This window comes from Girardinichthys multiradiatus, chromosome 19 (genome assembly GCF_021462225.1).
Source record: "Girardinichthys multiradiatus isolate DD_20200921_A chromosome 19, DD_fGirMul_XY1, whole genome shotgun sequence".
NCBI lineage: Eukaryota > Metazoa > Chordata > Actinopteri > Cyprinodontiformes > Goodeidae > Girardinichthys > Girardinichthys multiradiatus.
In genome coordinates, this window is record NC_061811.1 from 3,027,665 (window position 1) to 3,049,431 (window position 21,767).

The 21,767-nt window shown below is 41.4% G+C and overlaps 2 protein-coding genes across 2 annotated transcripts in view; one reads left to right on the top strand and one right to left on the bottom strand.

The window, feature by feature from the left end:
* Positions 1-2,189: 2,189 nt before the first annotated feature.
* Positions 2,190-14,838, bottom strand: LOC124855357 (F-box only protein 33). Its single transcript, XM_047345139.1, has 6 exons — positions 13,962-14,838; positions 10,214-10,324; positions 9,684-9,844; positions 9,389-9,597; positions 9,016-9,313; positions 2,190-7,660 (listed from the first exon to the last, which is right to left on the bottom strand). The coding sequence occupies exons 1-6, from the start codon at positions 14,426-14,428 to the stop codon at positions 7,395-7,397; spliced, it is 1,512 nt and encodes a 503-aa protein (XP_047201095.1). The 5' UTR covers positions 14,429-14,838; the 3' UTR covers positions 2,190-7,394.
* Positions 14,839-19,422: 4,584 nt separating this feature from the next.
* LOC124884938 (potassium channel subfamily K member 10-like) overlaps positions 19,423-21,767 on the top strand; it is a 40,492-nt gene continuing 38,147 nt past the window's right edge. Inside the window, exon 1 of the mRNA XM_047393001.1 lies at positions 19,423-19,928. Coding sequence (XP_047248957.1) covers positions 19,874-19,928 — 55 coding nt within the window. The 5' untranslated portion in view covers positions 19,423-19,873. The remainder of the gene's footprint in view (positions 19,929-21,767) is intronic.

Here is a 21,767-nt window from a genome sequence, read left to right on the forward strand (position 1 = left end):
TGCCGTCTCGATCTTTTATCTACAGCTTTCCTTAAGAAAGCTTTGCCTGTAATAACATCTGATTTAACTCAAATAATAAACACGTCCCTTTTGTCAGGTGTTTTCCTCCAGGCCCTGAAAACAGCAATTATCAAACCTCTATTGAAAAAGAACAACTTGGACAAGCTGCTACTACAGAACTACAGGCCTATATCAAACCTCCCCTTCATCAGTAAGATTATTGAAAAAACTGCATTTCAACAGTTAAACAACTTCCTAACAACGACCAACCGCTTCGATGTCTTCCAGTCAGGCTTCCTGCTCACCACAGTACAGAGACTGCTCTTGTCAAGGTGTTCAATGACATCCGTATAAATGCAGACTGTGGAAGAACCACAGTGCTGGTATTATTGGACCTTAGTGCAGCATTCGACACTGTTGATCACTCCATTTTATTAGAGCGCCTGGAAAACTGGGTCGGCCTTTCTGGTACAGCACTCAACTGGTTTAAATCCTACTTGAAGAACAGGGACTTTTTTGTGTCAGTAGGTAACTTTACATCAGAGACACAAAAATCACATGTGGCGTTCCCCAAGGATCCATCTTGGGGCCCCTCCTATTCAATATCTACATGCTCCCCCTAACTCAGATTTTAATAAACAACAACGTAAGTTATCATAACTATGCAGACGACACACAGCTATACGTTACGATGTCACCAGGTGACCATGAACCCATTCAAGCGCTGGGTAAATGCTGAGAAGAAATCAATGCATGGATGGGCCTAAATTATCTTCAACTGAATCAAAACAAAACTAAAATAATAATCTTTGGACCAAAGGAAGAGCGTTTAAAAGTTAGCACACAGCTTCAGTTAATACAGCTAGAAACCAGCAGTCAGGCTGGAAACCTGGGTGTAGTGATGGACTCAGACCTGAACCTTCAGAGGCACATAAAGACAGTAACAAGGTCGGCCTTCTATCACCTAAAGAACATCTCCAGGATTAAAGGACTAATGTCTCAGCAGGACCTTGAAAAACTAATTCATGCATTCATCTTTAGTAGAATTGATGACTGCAACAGTGTCTTCACAGGTCTGCCTAAAAAGTGGATCAGACAGCTGCAGTTGATCCAGAACGCTGCTGCCTGCGTCCTCACTAGAACTAAGAAAGTGGAGCACATCGACCCGGTTCTAAAGTCCCTACACTGGTTCCCTGTAGCTCAGAGAATAGAGTTTAAAATACTTCTGTTAGTCTATAAATCACTGAATGGCTTAGCACCAAAATACATTACAGACTTGTTGTCAGTGTATCAACCACCCAGACCTCTCAGGTCTTCTGGCTCAAATCTACTCTGCAGAACCAGAACCAGAACCAAACATGGAGAAGCAGCTTTTAGTTCTTATGCTCCACTAATCTGGAATAAACTCCCAGAAAACTGTAGAAATGCTGAAACCCTAAGTTGCTTTAAATCAAGATTAAAAACTTATTTGTTTAAGAGTGGCCTTTGACTGGGCCATCTAAACATTATTAAAGTTTTCAGTCCATTTTTCTTTTGTTTTCTTACCCATCGTTCTAATGTTATTTGTTTTATTATCTCTGTTGTTTGATTTTCTGTATCATTGTAATGTTTTTCCTCATGTACAGCGCCTTGAGGGCCTTGTTGCTGAAAAGCGCTAAATAAATAAACTTGACTTGACCTAAAGGGATGGAGATGGTGAGCAATAAGACATAGGTAGGATGCGGTGGTTAAATGAGGCTCAATTGTATGAAAGGACCCAAAAAGAAAATATCCCCCACACCATCTTGAAGTATTGAAAGGAGCTGATACAAGGCAGTATGGATTCATAGTTTCATGTTGTTTCCACCAAATTCTGACCCAGTCATCTGAATGTAGCTCTTGAAGTGGAGATTCATCGGACTAGGCAATGTATGGTCCGATGAATCCATTCCCCTTTCTTCCTCATTCTGCTGTTTTAACTTCAACAATTCATCTTTGATTTGACTTTAAGGGATTGGCTGATTGAAGTGGTCATTGAGCTGAGTGTAGGTAAAAGAAACTGAATTTGTTTAAATGATTGGATCTGTGAGTTTCGTAGAGTAACAGATGACATCAGCTGTGAATCAAAGCTGCAGAGTAATAAACTGAATTGATCTGAAATCCTGAAACTTTTCTATTTCTTTTGAGGGTAAAAGAAAACAGTACAAAACAACTTTTTAATGTATTTATTCACTGACTAAAAGAAGAGAAGCATTTATTCAGCATCATTTCCAATCGACAGTCGGCAGGTTGACCCTACAATTTCGGTTCATTCAGGTCAGTTCAGAAGTTCTCAGTGGAGGTGTCTGATGCTGTCCACCCTCTTATCTCTCCAACAAGAACATGAATCAACACCATTCTCAATAAAATCCCATCCTCTTAGAAGGAGAGAGATCTTTTCCTGCAGACTACTCCCAAAAACCCAGCTGGGAAGATTTGAAATAAGCTGCAATTATCAGATAGGATTTCCTGTTAAGGACATGCTTTGTTAGAGCTCCTTGTTGTCTCTGAAGCTGTGTGCAGATTTCAGAAGAATCAGGTTTATTTGGTGTGTGAAGTTTATCCAGCTGTGTTTTGGGGGAAGTCTGGCAAACCAAGCGCTTACATCAGCAAACAGTCACACAGGAACATTAAGTGGGAGTTTTCAGGAGCAAGGTAAAACCATTTCTGCAAAAATAAAAACAAAGAACACAACAACATTGCGTCTGGTTTGCAAACTCTCTGTGGTTTTAGAATAAACTTCATGTTCATAAACTGAACCCAGACAAGTGTTGCATAAGAGTAGAACACCATGATGCGTTGTTGATACCTTTACAAATATGCACTGTGTGAGTTTGTGTGTGTTTATATATATATCTATATTTATCTTTTTATATAGTTTCTATTTCTTCCTCTATGGTTTTCTAAAGACGCAGCCGGGCGCCGTCAGCACTCCTCGTGCCCCTTTGTGGCCACTTGTAAGACTGCTGTTATTGCAAACTGTCCTGATTTTAAACAAATGCACAACATTCGTACCACGATATCATTGGGGCCCGTCTAGCCGGTCTCACGGAGACCAAGTGTGACCCGCTGTCACCGCTGCTGGGCCGGCTGACCAGAATTCAAAAGATCTAAAATGATTACAAGATCTCACGAATCATCATCATCATAAGGCCAGGCATTGTCACTGCAACTTCTCAGTTTACATCTTCTGTTTCTATGTGACTGTGAGAGAATGAAAAAGCAAATATAAAAACAGAAAAATAAAGAGATTATATGCATTCCTCTTGCATAGTTGAGAGGCTGGACTGGGCAGCAGGCCTGCCTGGCTAATCAGGATGTTTGGCTCTCCACAGTCGACAAGAAGGACTTTGTTTAGCAGCCAGAAACAGATCTGAACGAGTATATCTGCATATCCACTGAACACGAAGGTCTGTCAGTTCCTTTAATATACAGAGGAGCCTCATCAAAGCCACTGGCACGATTTAAAACATGTCTACATAGCAGCAGGCACAAGTTTTTACTCCAAAAGCATCAAATGATGCAGAGGTCTTCATCACAAACTGGCAGGAAAACTGTTTTAGTGTGAGCTATGAGTGGCACCTCTGCAGCACATCCAGTCTTTTTCTCAGGGCGATAATCAGATTTACATTCCTGCATGAGTCCAGCTCTCTGCACGCTCATTCAGACCTGCGACGCAGATTTTAGCATTAAAAGAAAAGAACTATTCGATGGAGAGATGATAAACTTTGTGTCAGGATTAAAAACCTTGAGTTCTCATCAAGTTGCTGATGGTTGCCTGCTGATCTGACGCAGTCTGCTACTTTGGTACTAAGATAACCTCACAGAGTTCAGTATTGGTCTAACAGACAGACAGACAGACACGCGGGTCTCTGCATGTTTCCAGCTTTGCAACAGGCCGACCAACGGTCTTAGATGGAGAGAAGTAAAGACCAGCTCTGTGGATTCAGTTCCTCATTGGACCACATCACGTCCCACATGATATCTGCCAGGATAACACCATGAAAGGGACCAGGAAGAACAACTATGTGCAGAGAGCAGACTGACCAGTAACTGCTGGTTATAATCGCCTAAATAACTCCTGGAGTCATTTCTGTAAATGTAGCTGCTTACAGAGTAGATCACAGTTTAACATTAAAAATTCAACCCATGACTCTAACCTGTCTGGTTCAAGATGTAAAACCAGCTGATTTAATGGAGTAAAAGGTTTGTGTTGCGGAAACGTCCGGTGACCCTCTACAGCATCATCTCTGAACAGCGCCACACCTTCACTCTGCTGCAAATCCCAACCTCCGCACAAACACACAACTCTGGGTAAAAACAATATATAGAACATATGTTTATAGATATTACTTTCTATGCACACTAGAGCTGTGTTAACATAAGAAGCTTTGCAAGTCAGATGGCAGAGCAAACCCCTCCTCCATGTGGAATGTTCTCTTCCTAGCAGCAAAAATAGGTTTACAGCTTCAAAGACCTAGAAAAAGGCAGGATGCGGATCACTTGGTGAGCCAGCCTTTTCTCAAGGTCACGGAGCTGCCATCAGTGACAGAGTAACCTCTGGAAGCATCCAAAGATGTGTAGAGTCCTCGCCGTGCTCTGATTTGGAAGTAAGCTCTCTCGGCCCTCCTCATGCTTCACATTCCCTCGCTCCTCACAGAGAAACGGGCAATCATCAGAGAGAAGACAACTGTGAGCGGTCAGAACATCTGCGAGATCTCCCATCACTTGGTGACACATATCACAGACCCTGAGTACCAATCAGAGGTAACAACTGAGCCATGCTAAAGTTCTGGCAACATCTTTACTTACAAGCTCTGCTTTGGTTTGTTTTCCCCTCTAAGAACAAGAACAAGACTGCCGACACCTTCCAGGGTGGAGGACAATGAGGAAAACACCACAAGGAAGCAATACTGGCTCTGTGTGTGTGTGGATGGGCACTTCAGAATTTTGTTCCACTGTGGTCTTTGGCACCTTCAAAGAAAAACAAAAAAAACCCCAGTAGAGTAGAACTGGATCCGGTGGCTCCGTAATAATTCACACAAACGAGCAGGAGGCCTGAGATAGTTTCAGTTTCTCTTCTGCACCCTGAGAGCAAACCATTCCTGTCCCCGTTTCACAAGTTACAGTCTCTCTGCCTTCATCAAATACACACACAGATCTTCTCTCAGACAGGCATCAAATAAAAAACACACACTTCTACTGGATGCATGAGAACATTCTACAGAAAACCATTAAAAACAAACACTACAGGCACACAGCAGTGCAGAACAGCTGCATCAGTTTGTAACACTGCTTCCCTAAAAGCAAAAAAACTGCAACAACTAACATCTAATCCAAAACCAGAGAACCAAGCTCTGGACGAAGGGAGACTCCAGAACCTACCCAATGGCTCAACACGCAGAGGAACCACGAACTCCAGTCATTTTCCTCAGTCAAGCTTTGAAAATACTCTGTGATCCACCGTGTTTGTCCCCCAACTGGTCGAGGGACGCAGAGCGTGGCTTTATTTAAATACTGGCGCTGTCTTACCTTCACGGTTAATGACAACAGAAACAACTTCTACTAAATCTTTCCTGTCTGAGGAGACGGGACTGTAAGCACAGCAGGAAGTGAAAGTAAAGTCTGTAAAAATCTGCTTTTTACAAACCAGAGATTACATTCAACTAAAAACAGGAGAAAATGCTGATATCTGACCTGTTTTTAACCAGCAGATATCAGAGCACAAGCCAAACTTTCCAACAGCTTACAGAGCTGCAGAAAAAGACCAAACTGAGCTCTCTCTGGGTGTTTTCAGGATGTGCATCGCTTCATTCAGTCTGAAACAGAAATTCTCTGTACCAGAGAGCGGTCTCTCTTCAGATACAAACTGAGGATGGTGCAGATTCTCGAGGTTCTTTTAAACATGGTCATCAAGGCCCGGTTGCTGGGACCGTTTTTTTTTCTGCAGCAGAAAAGTGCTGGAAGGGAAGAAAACATAATTCAGAGACTCCAGACCTTAATGCGGATCTCTGTAGTCTGAGCTGATGCTGTTGTCTGGTACCCTAAATCGCCTCTTAGCACACTTTGTAATAGAAGATCCAAACTCATCCCATCGTGGAGAGCACAGACAAACAGACGAAGTTCAAAGAGCACCTGAGTCTCATCCTTCTTTAGCTTTCGTCAACCTTAATCGTTGAAAACAAATGTATGATTAGGTTCGCTCACCCTCAAAGCGCGGCGGGTCAGAGGGTCCAAATAGACACAACATCATCTAGAACAATTCAAACTGGAGAAAGTGGAGCTGTTTCCAAGGCAAAGAAACTGATTGTTTTGCACATCCCACTCAACATCTTGGTCAGAGTGATGCTAAAAGCCTACCTGAGGTGACACAACCTGAACCCTTATTGTGCTGTAGGTTAAATAAAAAAATAAAGGAAGGAATCTCGGTTGTCATGCATGAAGCTAAAACTCATTTTTATATTCAGCATTTCACTTTTTCCTTCCCTGCAGCTTCGGCACGGCCTCTAGGTGAGGCTGGAAGCAGGTCCGAACTGTTTTACATGCCGTCAATGAAACAAATCAAACTGCAGAACAATGCAAGAGCTTTTAGTTCTTAGGGATCTTCTGATGCCTCCAGGTCAGCAGGTTATCAAGCTTAAAATAAGGAAGCAGAACAAGAGAAGTGTTTTAAGAACACCAAAGATTTCGAATCAGTCGAAACCAGATACATTTGGCTCTGATATCAGTTGGAGGCTCACTAGGAAGTGAGCAGAGTGGGAAGTGTAACAAACCTCTCCATAACACCATCAGCAGCTCAGATCCCCTAATAAATGACTTTTTTACCTTAAAATGCCAAAATAACACAATAACAACCAATCAGATCATCCTTAATACAAAACAAACCTCCCACCCTGCTGCCGAAGGATCCTGAAACGAAAAGCAACTGTGCAACAGCCATCGCTCCATCACTCAACCTGCTGGTTCTGGTTCCGTCTATGAGCAGGATTACAATGAATCTGCGTTTAAACACACATGAAGGACAGCCACCACGAAGGAAATGAACAGATCACACACAGAGGAGAAAAGGCAAAGAAAAACTGGAATCAGAGTTACATCACACAGGTTCTTAAAGTGATGGATGGAGTGCTGATCCAACTGTGGCCAAGATCAGACCAGACTGGGCCAGGTCATTATAGCAGACTTGTTAAAAATCTGGTTTTATGCAGGAATTTGTTCCAAATTTAAAAAAAGAGTGAGTCAAACTTGATGATCAAAAATAAAAACTAAAATAAAAATCCGGTAAATGTGAGCTCTGCATGGTTTTACTCAGGTCTGCCGTCCCTCCACCTGGTCTGGTCTGCGCCAGCGTCAACCCCCCCCCACACACACACCGCCTACATGCCCGTGCTGAAGGCGTGCAGCTCGCAGTGGAAGTGTTGGGTGGGTTCAGATAGAACAACGCTGGAGTCCAGGCAGGGGTGCCAGACACGGCCGAGGCCAAGCGACACATCCTTCACCAGGCAGTGGACGGGGTCTCCCTCCACGTACCGGGACTGGTCTGGGTCGAAGTAGATGCTCTCCTCTGAGACGGTGAGGATGCGGAGACTCGAGCCGCGGAGTCGGGAGATGGCCACCAGGTTGTGGGACCACACAGTGTAACCTGCAGCGACAGAGAGGAGGTCAGGCAGCTGGATAATAAGAATGAACACTGAAGATGCATCAGGAAACATCTAGAACCAGTTGTACATCTGAGACACACACGGGGTTTCTGCACATTTTAGGCCCAAGTTTTCCAGAAAAAAAGATCCCAGCCTGTTCTTAGAAAAAACACGATTTACCGGACCATGACAAATCATTTCAAGACGTTTACCACATTTAACCCCACAGTAAAATGAAGACGTTGTGATAAAACCCTTTAACTGAGACTTTGGGGTGACTGTGCCTTGGTGAGAAGAGCAGTTGTCTTGCAAACAGAAAGCTTTGGTTTCAATTTTAGCTCCCTCTACATACATATGTACCCTTGGGCAAGGCAGTTTACCCCACATTGTCTACCAATCTGGATAAACGTGGCTCTAGTGTAGAATCTGTGGTTGGTATGACTGAAAAAGCATTATTTATTTATTTTGATTCAGTTTTAGCATTCAGTGTTCTTCAGTTCACACCTGCAGTCATTCTCTAATGAACCTGATGAACCTGGAATAAAGCTCAGCACCGGCATCCTTTAACTGAAGCCATCGCTTCCAGTAGACCAAACTGATCACCCTGTACAAAGGTAGCAGTCAGGAGAAGGCTACAAAAAGATCACAGCATCATTTACAACATGGCGCAGTAAAGACGGTCATCAATAACTGGACCAAAATGTAGGACAACTTGGACAAAAACTGGACATTTCTCCAAAAGTGGTTAAAAGACAAGTCTGCAACTGGCCAGGGAGATTACAAAGATGCTGACTGACAGCATCACCGAAGGAGCTGCAGGAACGTCCAGCTGTTTTGTTCTACATGTGGAAACAATATCAGGTCTGTTCTCCATAAGCCTGGAGGCAGAATCTCTCAACCCTTCTTATGGTCTGATGAAGCCAAACTGGCTTCAAAAACAACACCACACCAGCAGAACAACACACAGCGAAACATGGCAGCGGTAGCATAGTGATGTGGGGTTCTTGTTGAGGTGGAAGAAATGTGAACAGTTCTGAATAACAGCCGGTTTCGGTCCAAAACTTTAAGGTGTTTTTCAGCATCACTGTGTTCAAGAGGACATCCAAATCAGCAACACAGTGACTTGATAGGAAGGATGAATCAAAGTGTTGAAATGACCTGGTAAGTGTCCAGAACTGAAGTCTGGCCAGACTTACAGCGGTCCGAAATGATACTGTAAACATCCATCCATGGTGTTGATGTTCTAAACCTTAAAACCGCTTAAATATTGAGACATTTGTCTTCACTGATTGAGATTAAAGCCACATTCTGAGCAGGGCTATACTTGCAGCTGGATTGTTGATGTCAATGGACTCACCATGTATCACCAGTACAGCCAGCTGGGTACACCTCCACGCCAGCAGGACCAGTGGGTCTTCGTTGCGGTTGACGCTGAGGTCGGGGAAGCCGGGGCCGTCCCTCAGGAGCAGGAAGTGAGTGAGGGTTTTGTTGTACTGCTGGGAGATGAGCTCCAGGGTGGCGTCGGTCGCCAGCGTGCTGTAACTGTCCAGGTGGAGGCGCTCTAGAGGAAGGCTCGGCTTTAGGACCCTGAGGAGCTCTGAGCTGTCCACCTCCAGAGCCATGATGTACACTCGCAAGTTGGCGCTAACGCGGACCTGGGGAGGATCAGGGAAACCTTATGGGTACTGTTCAGTGTTTACAGGGAAACAGCTGCAACACAGTTAAGTTACCAGCGCCTTCCAGTCGTCCTCTTTGGCTGTGCCTTCTAATGGTTTGAACTCCAGGGCGGCGCCATTGAGCAGCAGGGAGAGGCGATGGAGTGGAGCTCGTCGTGGAGATGCCAGCAAACCACAGAGCTCGGGTGTAAAGTCAGAAAAATCCAGAGCCAGAGAATGAAGGTTGGAAAGTCGATCCAGCTCTGATGGTGAGATGAGGGGGCCTGGGGAGGAAGGTTGAATGGTTAAAAACGCAGCTCAGACACTGCTTCAGCTGCTCATTATCTATCAAACAAAAATAAATACAGACCGAGCTGGTGGTCGAGTAAGCTGAGGTGCTGCAGCGTCTCAGCTGAAGGATTCGACAGGCAGGCTAAGGAGCAGGGAGTCACCAGGCCCAGCATGAAGCTACAGGACAACCACCGGAGCTGCCGGCTGTTTGACAGCAGCTCCATGAATAACTGCTGGATTCTGGAGGAGAAGAGAGATGAGAGTTAGCTGTAGTTCACTTGACCAGAATTACTTCAAATCCAATAAAACCTCCAAAGTTAAAACTATCCAGTGATTTCTGACCCATACTGCCAACATCCTGTTTCCTTAAATAACATGCTGCTGTTTGATTCAACGAGAGATTTCCAGCTCCACCATCCACTGAACTTAGTGATCAGCTTTAGTTTGAGCACCTGCACAAACTGGGTGTACTTAGTTATTTATATGAGTGTATCCACAATTATGACAACATTCTTGTCCCTAAGACTGTATTACGTTTTTGTTGGGACATTAAAACGATGCACAAGACACTAGCTACTAACATTCAGATGTTACTAACTGCTTTCTTACTCGTTGATCTTCTTGTCCCCCTGGTGGATCTGATGCAGGTTGGAGCTGTCCAACAGTCCCTCCTGCTGCAGGATAAAGGTGTCTCCATACAGGCTCAGCTTCTGCAGGTTTCTGGAGAAGAAGACGACAAAAATACCCTGTCATGTGGATGGGAAAACACCAGGACTTGGTATTATTTACAGGTGGGAGTGGACAGGTTTATCCCTGGGTTTGTTCTGTGGGCCTGGACTCGATCCAGGTGGAGAAAAAATATGCTTTAGATTGTTAAAAAAATTCAACAATAGCAAGATGCAACATTGACATTTAGAGTTAAACTACACAGTAATGCCGGCTAATACAGACGTGTGCACTGCTGTCATTGTGGCTTCATTTCCTGCAACCTGAAATAAATCAAGTTATATTCCAGCAGTTTGTGCTTCTTCCTGTTCTTATTGTCAGGTTCAGTCCATTCACCTAAACACAATGTTTGCATCTCCCATGGTAATGTCTGCAAGATCAGTGAACATGTCATGTTCCGTCATGACAAGAGGTCAACCCACAAGGTAAAGCATGCATTGTGTTTAAAGCCCCCACTTCCTGAGCAACAGCTGCCACCTGAGCTTTTGATTTCTCTATAATGAAACCAGAAAGGAGCAGGAACCTGTCTAGATACAAGATGCACCAATCATCAAGCCAGAGATCCGAACCAGCCATTTGTCTTCCTCAGTCACATCTTATCAGAGGTCAACAGGTCAAATACTGAAAATCTGCTTTTCTCACCCTATTTATCCAATGCATCAAACCAGCACTTTGATCCATAAATGCATCAACATATAACCTGAACTTTAATGGACTTTTATTAGTTCATTAAAGTTAGTATAAATCTGATAAAAGCTTGGGGTAGGTATTCATTCATTCATCTTCTTTACCGCTTATTTCACAGTGGGTCGCAGGGGAGCTGGTGTCTATCTCCAGCAGTCTACGGGTGAGAGGCGGGGTCACCCTGGACAGAACACCAGTCCATCTCAGGGCAACACAGAGACGTACAGAACAAACAACCAAGCACACACTCATTCAGGGCAATTTAGAGAGACCAATGTACCTAAAGGTGGTGTTTTTGGACTGTGGGAGGAAGCTGGAGTACCCGGTGAGAACTCACTGCATGCACAGGGAGAAAGACTCCATGCAGAAAGATGGTTGAACCCAAGACCTTCTTGCTGAAAGGCAAAAGTTCTACCAACTGTGCCACCGTGCAGCCCTGTGTTCTGGTTAATAAACGGGAATATCCTGTAATTCATGGATTTTCTGTTGGATTTAAAACTAGAACCTGCAGCACATTATTCTCTTTAATTCATTAAAGTTCTTAGAATAAAAAGTCCTTTTTAAAAAGAACTTTTTATTCTTTAAAAAAAAAAAAAAAGAATAAAAAGTCCTAATTAGTCAAAATCAAGACGGGCAGATCAGAGAAAACAGAAGTTGGCATCAGCAAGGAAAGCCTAACTGACGCCTCTTTAGATGATACCTGTAAGGTAAATGGGTTTGATCACCAAGCTTAATGTAGAACAAATACTTTAAATAGGCCGTTCAACCGTAGCATATCATCCAGTAATCTATTTAAAGTTTAGATAAACACAGCATCAGAACAAGCTTCTGACATTTCAAAGGTGCGGTGCTGATCAATGAACACATCCAAAACAGAAACCGCTAAATGAAGCTACTTTTTAAAAAAAAACAAATGCATGCAGCAGGACAGACGTTAGCACAACTTAGACAAAGTAAAAACCTCTGAATGGGGGCCTTGTCGGTGCTAGAAAGGACTGCGGAGCCTAAAACAGAACGTAGGAGAAGGTGTTGTCATCAAAAGGAGAATAGATATAATTTATCCAGATCATTTACATAAAATGTCCAGGGAGGCTTATAACGTACAGTTTGCAACAGCACATCAATCTAAATATGTCTACATAAAGTGTAAATGTGTGTTTGTCTCAGTGCTGACATCAGCAGGTCAGAGACAACAAAAGCTCCCTGCAGCGCTGCTTTGTATGTGCTGGTTTTCAGACGAGCCTTTGACCTCACACTGACCCCAAAAACAAACAGAACTGTTCACACAGACAGACCAAGCAGTGGCAGGACTGCTGAGAAATTAAATATGTCTGCAGATGCAGGCTGGCTCTTAGCTCTACTGCAAAGAACAATGCTGAAGTTGGTGTCTGATTCACAGCTTTACTAAAGTATCTGGATCTAGATTATCTCTGGTTCTAAAATCTAGAATGCATGAAACCTGGACTGACGGGGAGGTTGGAAACCCTGGCCGTATCTGAGAAGTTTCCAAAGAGCCCATTTCAAATATATTAATGGACATGTTGAGAAATATTTGACCTTTTACGCTGAATACCAATAGTTAAAGTCACAACAAATGTAATATAAATGAACACTTCCATCTGGACGGTACAGTGATTATTATGTTATTAAAAATACCTTAACTGAGAAAACATTAACATTTAGGAATATGAATATTTAGCTCCTATTCATGGATTTCCAAGTGGCCTCTTGTAGAAATCTCAATATTTATTGGATGTAAAGTCATTTACATCCCGACTTTCCCCGATCAAAAGAAACTATTCTTCAGGGATGGAGAATCCAGGTCCAGGTCCATCTTATACTGCTCTATAATTACTCTCACTCACTTAAAACTGTGCACATATATTTATATTATATTGTAGATATGTTTATACTGTTTCATTTGTACTGTATTGCAGCGACTACGCCAAAACAAATTCCTTGTATGTCCAAAAACGTACTTGTCAATAAAGCTTTTCTGATTCTGATTCAGAAAGTAAAAACACTGCCTAGTTTTCCTTCATCCTGTTCACTTAACCAGGTGATTAGTCCCTGTCTATGTTGTGGAGATAGAAATTTAAATGGTTGGGACTAATCTCTGTACAGGCTTTTTACTTTCTGGACCTGGATTCTCCATCCCTGCTATTCGGACACCTTAATCCCTAGAAATAAATGGGAGTAAGAAGTGAAATGGGATTTCATTTCCAATCTTAGAAAAAGCATTATAATCAGCTTTTCACAAATCAAACTATATTTTAAAGAATCTGTGAAATAATTGGGCCCGTGTTTGACCAGTTTAGGTGCTGTGTTGAAAAGCATAGAAATTATAGATGGACTAATCAGGTTTTCACCATATTTCTGCTGTTCTTCACGCTCTAACCCATCGATTCAGATTCAAACCAACTCAAGATGCTTACAAATGAAAAATGTGCCTGTCCCTTGACAGAGGAAATCGTTTTTTCAGAAAATAAAGGAATTAACATATCATCCCCATTAATGCTCAAAGAAAATCTGCCCCCAACCTTTCTCTGATTTTCATTGACACTTAAAAACAAACCCTGCATGCAGTCTGGTGATGCATTAAAAATGATTTAGTGGTGTTTTGTTAGAAGAGTCTAATGAATCTGAATGGAACAGACTGTATATTTAGGACGGTGTAGGATATTCCAGTTCAGGTTTGACTGATCTAAATATTAAGCGGATGTAAATGATTCCTGATTACTTGAAAACAGAGAAATAACCCTTTAACCATGCTACAAGTCGGAAGCTAACTTCACTGCAAAGACCTGACATGATTACGTAACTCCCAAAGCCAGAGTTTATTTCCAGCAAAGCTCAAAATATTGAATCCCGAGCAAATATGTCAGGTAGTCCTTCGGGTTTATTACAAATGTGCGCACATCTCTCTGCAGCCGGGGGTTTAGGTTACCTATTGTTTCGGATGGCGGTGAACACACACAACACCTGGTCCAAGTAGGTGGCCATGGCGTCCCTCCATCGCTCCGACAGCTGCTGCGGGTCTCCCTCCTGACCGCCGGGAAGCTGCTCCATCCTACCGGCCGACGGGTCGTTGCTCAGCGGGCTGAGGTTTCCTTCCACCGGTGCCAGCTCTAGCTGCAGCTCCCGCACGAAGGAGCCAAACTTCCGCATGAGGAACTCCAGCTTCGGCGTCTCATCGGAACCGGAGCCGGAGCTGGAGCCGTTACAGCCACCGGTGTCACCGCCACCTATCCGCAGTTTGAGCTCGGTCCACAGCGCCGGGTAGAACAGGCACTCCCTCCAGCGGGAACACACGGCCGAGGCCCGGAGCTTGTCTCGGTCGGACAAAAAGGAGAAGATGTGGACGATGAGCTCGCTGGGTAAAGCCATGGCTCCGACACCCCCGCACAGAGCCATGGCGAGCTGGGAGAACACCGAGCAGCTAGAAATGTCCAAACCGTTTCTTTTTAAACGACGCAGCAGCGGCGGGTGAATGTGAGCGACGCGTCTTTTCTCCTTGAAAACAAACCGTTCTTTTTTTTTTTTTTTTTTTCAGCTTCGCCTTCACTACTGGACCGGACCACTTTCACTCAGAGGACGGGGGACGAAACAGACATTACAAAAACACTCACACAATTATTTCTTCAACTATTTCATACATTTTTATGTTCTTAAAATATATTAGGATTTTACCTAAAAATCTATTTACACACTAATTGTCTTCCTGCTAGTCGAGTAAATGGTTTAGTCTGGAAGCTCTCGTATTTTTGCCATATCTCTGTTGTCCACAAGATGGCGGCATTTCTCTCAGATATTGAAGGAATAAAGAGAAACTCGAGCCAACACGTGATCTTTATTTTAGTGTTTGTTTCCAGCGTGACACGCCCCGCGTATGTTCACGCCCCACTGCAAAAATCTGACGCAGGGCTTCATCTAGTGGGCAAACCAATGCAGCAACAGACAACAATGATGCCACTCACAAAAACACGAGGCTCGGTGTTTTTCTGCAATTAAATTAAACAAAAAAGTGTAAAATTGTGAAGTGTGAAATAAAAATCTAGTAAAATATTTAAGTCATTCATATTTTCTGTTCTTTCCATAGAATAGAATAGAATAATTCTTTATATGTGCCTCAGTAGGAAATTCTAATGTCTCAGGAGCAAAGTGACACAAATGGAAGCTCACAGATACACTTTAAATATAAGCAATAATAATAAAACAAATGGAGACTCATGCACTCATATACAAGGTACAACAATATTCAGTTATGAATACATAGCAGATGCAGATTTCATTATATTTGTTAAAATCCTGACAGGAAAGTGAAAAATGATGCAGAAAAACGAGTCAGATACAGTATTTATAGCTCTTGAACACATTCATTCACTTTCTTTACACCACAGAAACAAATGTTAAACACAAAGTGGCCATAACTGTGAAAAGAGATTAAAATGGTAATCATCTAAAAAGTGTGGTTTTCATTTGAATTCAGCCCCAATGAGCAAACACTTTGCAGAACCACCTTTTCCTGCAGTTACATCTGCTCGTCTTTTTGGGGATTGTTCCGTCCAGCTTTGGACCGCTTCACTGAAATTTTTTACTCATTCTTCTTTGCAAAACAGCTGAAGCTCAGTCAGATTTGGTGGAGCACATTGGTTTTCAATTCAGATTTATCAAATAAATTAAAGGTCTGAACTTTGACTGGGCCATTCAAACACATGATTATGCTTTGATCTAAACCATCCCATTGTAGCTCTGGCTGTTTGTTTAGGGTCATTGTCCTTCTAAAAGGTAAACATCCATCCCAGTCTCAAATCTCATGCAACCTCTATCAGTTTTTCTTCCAGGATTGACTTGGATTAGGCTCCATTTAGCTCAGAAAAGAAATAAGTGTCCCTCAGTGGGGAAATTTCAGTGCAACAGCAGCAAAGTGACAGGCACATGAGCAACTTGGCTCAGGGAGAAGAGTGGTTGTCTTGCAATCTGAGGGTTGTGGGTTCGATTTCAGCTTTCAGTGATTTAGATGCGCCCCTGGGCAAGGCACTTACCCTTTAAATTGCCTACCGATATGTGTATCAGTGTGTGAATGTGGCTATAAAGTGTTTGAGTGATCAGTATGACTGGAAAGGTGCTATAAGTTCAGGTCATTTACCATTTACATGAAGCATGCAGAATTAACACAAAAGTGAGATATTATAACAAACATTTACAAAAAAGAGAATTTACAGCAAGGGGAAACTTGTTACTGAACAATTAAAAATAGCATACTCAGACGTACAGCTGTATATGATCACGATCTTCATATAAACTCTAACCAGCTTCTCTGTCCCCGAAGAAAAGGATCCACAGCCTACCGAGACTGTCTTATATTGTGTTTGGAAATGTGTCGTTGAATGTTAGGTTGTCGTGGTGCAGTTCTGCAGTTCGGTTTTGTAAGCAGCAGGTGGCGGCAGAGTGCATCCGTTGAACAGAGGCTTTTTTAGTCGTTATAGCGGCAACTGCACAGCAGGCGGCGACAGGGAGTAATACAGTCAGAAAACCAAGTGTACTATACCCTGCTGCCATGCTAAAATACCCAATATTACCATATGTTAACTGGAACTACATGGAATTTTGTAAATCTGATGTATTTCACTGCATGAAAATGTACATGTTTCATAACTATTCTGTAGATCTACAATGCTGTGAAAAAATATTTGCCCCTAAACCTAATAACTGTTTCTTCCTCTCTTGGCAGCAATAGCTGCCATCAAGTGTTCATGGTAACTGGTAATGAGTCTTTAACATCACTGTAGATGAATTTTGACCTATTCTGCTTTGTTTTAATTCAGCCACATTGGAGGGTTTCCCAGCATGAATAGCATGTTTAAGGTCATGCCACAACAGCTTAACTGGATTTCATTCCCGACTTTGACATTTGACTCGCTGGTGTGTCACCATCCTGCTGCATAACTCAAGTCATCTAGACCACCACTACCACCGCCATGTTTTACTGTAGGTATGATTTCCTTTTTCTAAAATGCTGTGTAAGTTTTACACCAGATATTTTCCATAAAGTCTTTAGGATCATCAAGTTTTTTGGTAAATTTAAGATTGTGATCTTCTAGGTCAGCAGTGGTTCTGGCCTTGCAACTCTCCCATGGAGGCCATTTTTTCCCAGTCTTTGTTTCTTATTGTTGAATCATGACCCTTGACCTTACCTGAGGCCGTGAGACCGACAGACCTTTTGATGTTGTTCAGGGTTTTTTTGTGACATCTGAGTGGTAGAGGGTCTCTTAAGATAATTTTGGTAGAGTGGTGGCTCCTGGGAAGATTGTTGAAGACTGGTTCATGTTTTCTCCATTTGTAGTTAACGGTTCTCACTGTGGTTCTCTGGAGTACCAAACTCCAAGAAATGCCTTTGTTACTTTCTAGACTGAACAATGGTAATAACTTTGTTTTTTGTTCTTGAATTTCTATAAATCGTAACATAATGTGTTGTGTTTTGAGATCTTTCATACTTCATGTTATCAGACAGGTTCTATTTATAGGTTTTCTTTATTCTACAGGTTTTGGAGTATCTGGCTTGAGTGTGGCTAGTTAAACTGAGCTCAGCTTTCCAAAGAAAAAGTGTTGAATCACATAATTCCTGAAAACAAGTAGGAGATTTATTTCCACATAAGGCTAGGTTGCTTTAGATGGTATTGTTTCCTTTACTAAATAATAATAATCGTTTGAAAACTGGATTTTTTATTTATCGTTTACCTGAAATTAAAAATTGCTTCATTTGAAATAATTAGGTGTGAGAAAAAAACAACAACAGAGGATAGCTTTAAGGAAGAAATACGCTATGTTAGTACAAGTTCAGACCAATGAGGTAAGTTACTGTGACCAGCAGGATACACCCATAAGGTCTACATTTACAGTAACAGATTGTGATGTATTTTCTAGGAAACTGTGTGGTATTTTATGAGAGATTCACCAAAAGATAACATTCTAGAGGTTAGTGTATCATATTGTTAATTGACTTATTTTAGAAACTCAAAGTTTAACTAAAAAAACATTTTATGGTGTTAATTTAAACTGCCTCCTTTTAAAATCGAAGCAAACAGATCCAAGCATTATGATGAGACCCGCCTGGCCTCGTTTACGGTAACATGGCATTGTGACAGTCTGACAGCGAGGGCCGGGCAGAGGTGAGACTGGAGGGAGAACGTGTTGGGCATGGGAACACTCTGTCAGCATCATAGTTTTAATCCCACTGTGTTCCTTGTTTTGTCTCACAGACCTTTTAACCCCTTGCGTCATTTACTACTATTGGAGAATTACAATTGTGAGAAGAAAAATCCAAAACGGGCTGCTTCAACTGAGGGTTTATCAAAATTTTCTTCATTTTACTAAACATTTCATTTTTAGTTTGAATGTGATGTATATATAAATGCTAAATCTTTAATATCATGTTCCATTCAAGGCTTTTGTGAAATCATAAACCATCATCCAAGCTATAGCAGCTTTAGTTGCTTGCAAACATTGTTGGTTAAATTTATGGGATTATCAGCAAGTTAAAATCTGTAATCTCTGTATTGAAAATTAATGGAAAGTCAATGTTTTAATTTGGAAAAACATTTTCTGACAGGAAGAACTTGTTTTAGGAAACGTTTTTCTTTTGGACAGTTTCTGCTAACTTGTTTCTAATCTGGTTCCGTTATGTGCAGATTAATTTGATGCCTTGCAACATTATTTGTACAACTCTTGGAGCCTTTTTACATTGTTTGATTAGTTTTCTTTTTTTTTTCTTTCATTTGAATGTTTTAGTGATAAACGGACATAAAATAGAGCAGAAATGTGCAGTAAAAGAAATTTCACAATGTTTTACACATAAAAATCTGAAAAGTGCATTTTCTACATCGCAGTTGTGAGTTGGAGCTTTAGTGAGGAGGCATAATGAATTCAACTGAAAGGGCAAAAAATGTAAATCTCAATATGTGCAAACAAGGTAGAGATATCACTGAAAGACTTTTAGCTGTCAATCATCTACAACATATTTCTTTTGAACTGAAATCATTTTAAACTCATTAAATATCAACATAAACATACTTAATACCTGCTCTTCCTCCAGGCTAACCACGCCTCTGAGTATTTTATACAGCACGCAGGACTATCGACAGATTGGTGGTTTGATGGGTCACAGAAGGTTACCTGTTTTTATCTATCAAAATTCATTAATAATTCATGCCCTCCACATGTGAATGATGTAATAGTATGTCTGCCGGTGATTTGGTGCCGCTGTGCGCCATGTGTTCATCTCCCAGGTCCCAAATGAAGACAAGATGATCCTGTTTTGTGGACAAATAAGAGTGAGTAAGCTGTTCTCGTAGAGATAGATCTTAATAAACATGCTGGTAAGAAAAAGCTGATGTACAGCTTAGAGCAGCTTTACAGAGAATGCAGGTGGAGTCGTGGCTGGGCATGGGAGGGAGGAGAGCATCCTCCCCCGTTTATCCTGCTGGTGTGAGGCGTGCGTAAAGACAGTTTGTGTTGGACCGGACCACTATTCCAGTGCGTCACGGGATGTGGTTCGGACCACCGAGTGGTGCGGCACCAAACGGAGGCATCTGAAGTAGCCTGTCTGAACACTCCGGTGACACACTGCGTTCACGCAAGGCGGGGTGAGAAAGGAGGGGGAAGCCTCTTCCACTGGAGAGGCTGACAATGCGGCTTGTCGATGCGCTCATTGCTCCTCACAAATAAAACCAGGCTGCGGGAAAGCGACATGGACACGAAATGCGTCGTGACTTGATTTTCTTTCTTTAGTTTTTGATTTGGGATTCGTGCTGAATATTATTTCCTGCGCTCCTTGGTTACTAAGGATCCAAATCAAAGATGAAATTTCCAATAGAAAACCCGACAAAACAAGTGAACTGGGACCCAGAACAAGGTTGGTAGATCCGTTTCTTATTAGATGGTAGGTTTCCTGCCAATGACAGTATGTGTTTAAATGAAACACCTCATCTCAGCAACATCTCGTTGGGGTGGACTACCTGCAGCACATCCGCATTACATTCTTCACACGCTTGAACAGTTCTGCACATTTCGTGTTCGTGATTTATCCTTTTATTTCCACAGAGACACCCAGACAGTGACTCTAAATCATGCTAATAAATGTAAACAGAAAGGTTTTTGTAACAAGCAGTTCTCCATCACTCGTGTTTTTGTAGTTGTGCAAAGCAGCACTGACGGAAAAGTCAGTTTAGCGGAATATCACTGTCTGAAACAGAAAGCTTTTCAAAACAAAAGCATAAAGCGCTACTTTCCAAATGTACCCAAACGATATTTAATTTGCCCTCATAAATCCATACATCTACACTATGAAAATAATTTTAGAGAAATACATTTTTTATTAAAATATATAAATTACAATCAAAGATACTGGTTCATCTGATTTATATCGATGATTCACCACTAATGGCACTTCAAGGCACTTTAAAAGAGAAACAGGTCCAATTTATTTGCAATTATTGAGCAATACAGCATAAATCCAGCTTAGACATACAATCCAATGATAATGACAGACTGGCTTCAGCGACACACTGTCCAGTCACATACTACACGTAATATAGGACAGATTAATTGAGTTTATAATGCCAATTTATAACAATTTTGTTATTTTTTTTAGCCTCAGCTAATTGCATCAAGTCATTAGCTTTGCAGCAATCCCTCATACTGAGCATGAATGTTAAGCAAACTGCTTCAGGAGTGCTTTCAATGTGGTTGAGAAAGTTTTTGTGTTGGAGCAATAATTTGTTTTCAGCTTTAACTAGTTTAGTGATCATGCTTATCCTAAAGTCAAACTTGTTATGACAAGCCAGGCTTCTTAACCCTGAGGCAGTTATTTCCAGTGAAAGCCACATTTTAGCTCTGGTTGTCAGTCTTATTTAAGAGGTTTATTATTGTTCGGTAAGTATCAATTCATCATAAATCATTTTTATTTCCTGTTAAGATATGAGAACAACCCAACAAAGCCAAATGATCCTAATAAATATTTAGAATTCAAATAATTTAGTTATTTACAATTTACAAAATTGTTTGATTTGTGCTCACATATTTTAGTGACTTTTGTGTGTAAACGTACATAATTTATTAAAATCTATCTAGACAAAATGTTAAGATTTGCCCTCCATCATGTACTGTTAGAATGTAATAAATAAAATCACTGTAACAATTTGTGTACATTGTATTTGGGTAGATGTTCATCAATATTTAAAAGTGCCAATGATACAAGACACCTAATTAAATGTGTTAAATTCCAACCAATTTTTAAAATGTGGTTTCTCAGCTTAATTTGTGAAATTTTAAATGATTGTTAAGATCATTTAATTTGGCATTCCAGGTTAAAAAGAAACAAACAAAAAAACTGGTTTATGATTAGAATGCATAAAACGTAACTGAAATAGTAATAAAATGTTAAATCTATTCAAACAAGACAGGATGTAAAGTTTTCCCCCTGACAACCATAGCTAAGATCAATGGAAACAACGGCCTCAGGGTTCAGAAAATCTCCAAATTCTGTTTTGGGGGGGAGAACATTTGGGAAATAAGACTTGGAGCTTTGAACGCATGCATTTTATTTTGAAAAACAGTTTTTACCGGAAAATTCGGGCATCAAAGTGCGTGTAGCTTGATCAGAATCAGAATCAGCTTTATTGCCAAGTTTGTACATACAAACATACAATCAAGGAATTTGACTCCGGTACCCTTTGCTCTTTGGTTTTGTTTT

Excerpts from the sequence above, each read along its gene's own strand:
- LOC124855357 (XM_047345139.1), bottom strand. The coding sequence starts at position 14,428 with ATGGCTCTGTGCGGGGGTGTCGGAGCCATGGCTTTACCCAGCGAGCTC. Across the intron at positions 9,598-9,683 it reads CTTACTCGACCACCAGCTCG|GCCCCCTCATCTCACCATCA; the intron begins GTCTGTATTTAT and ends CTTCCTCCCCAG. Across the intron at positions 7,661-9,015 it reads GGCTGTACTGGTGATACATG|GTTACACTGTGTGGTCCCAC; the intron begins GTGAGTCCATTG and ends CTGTCGCTGCAG.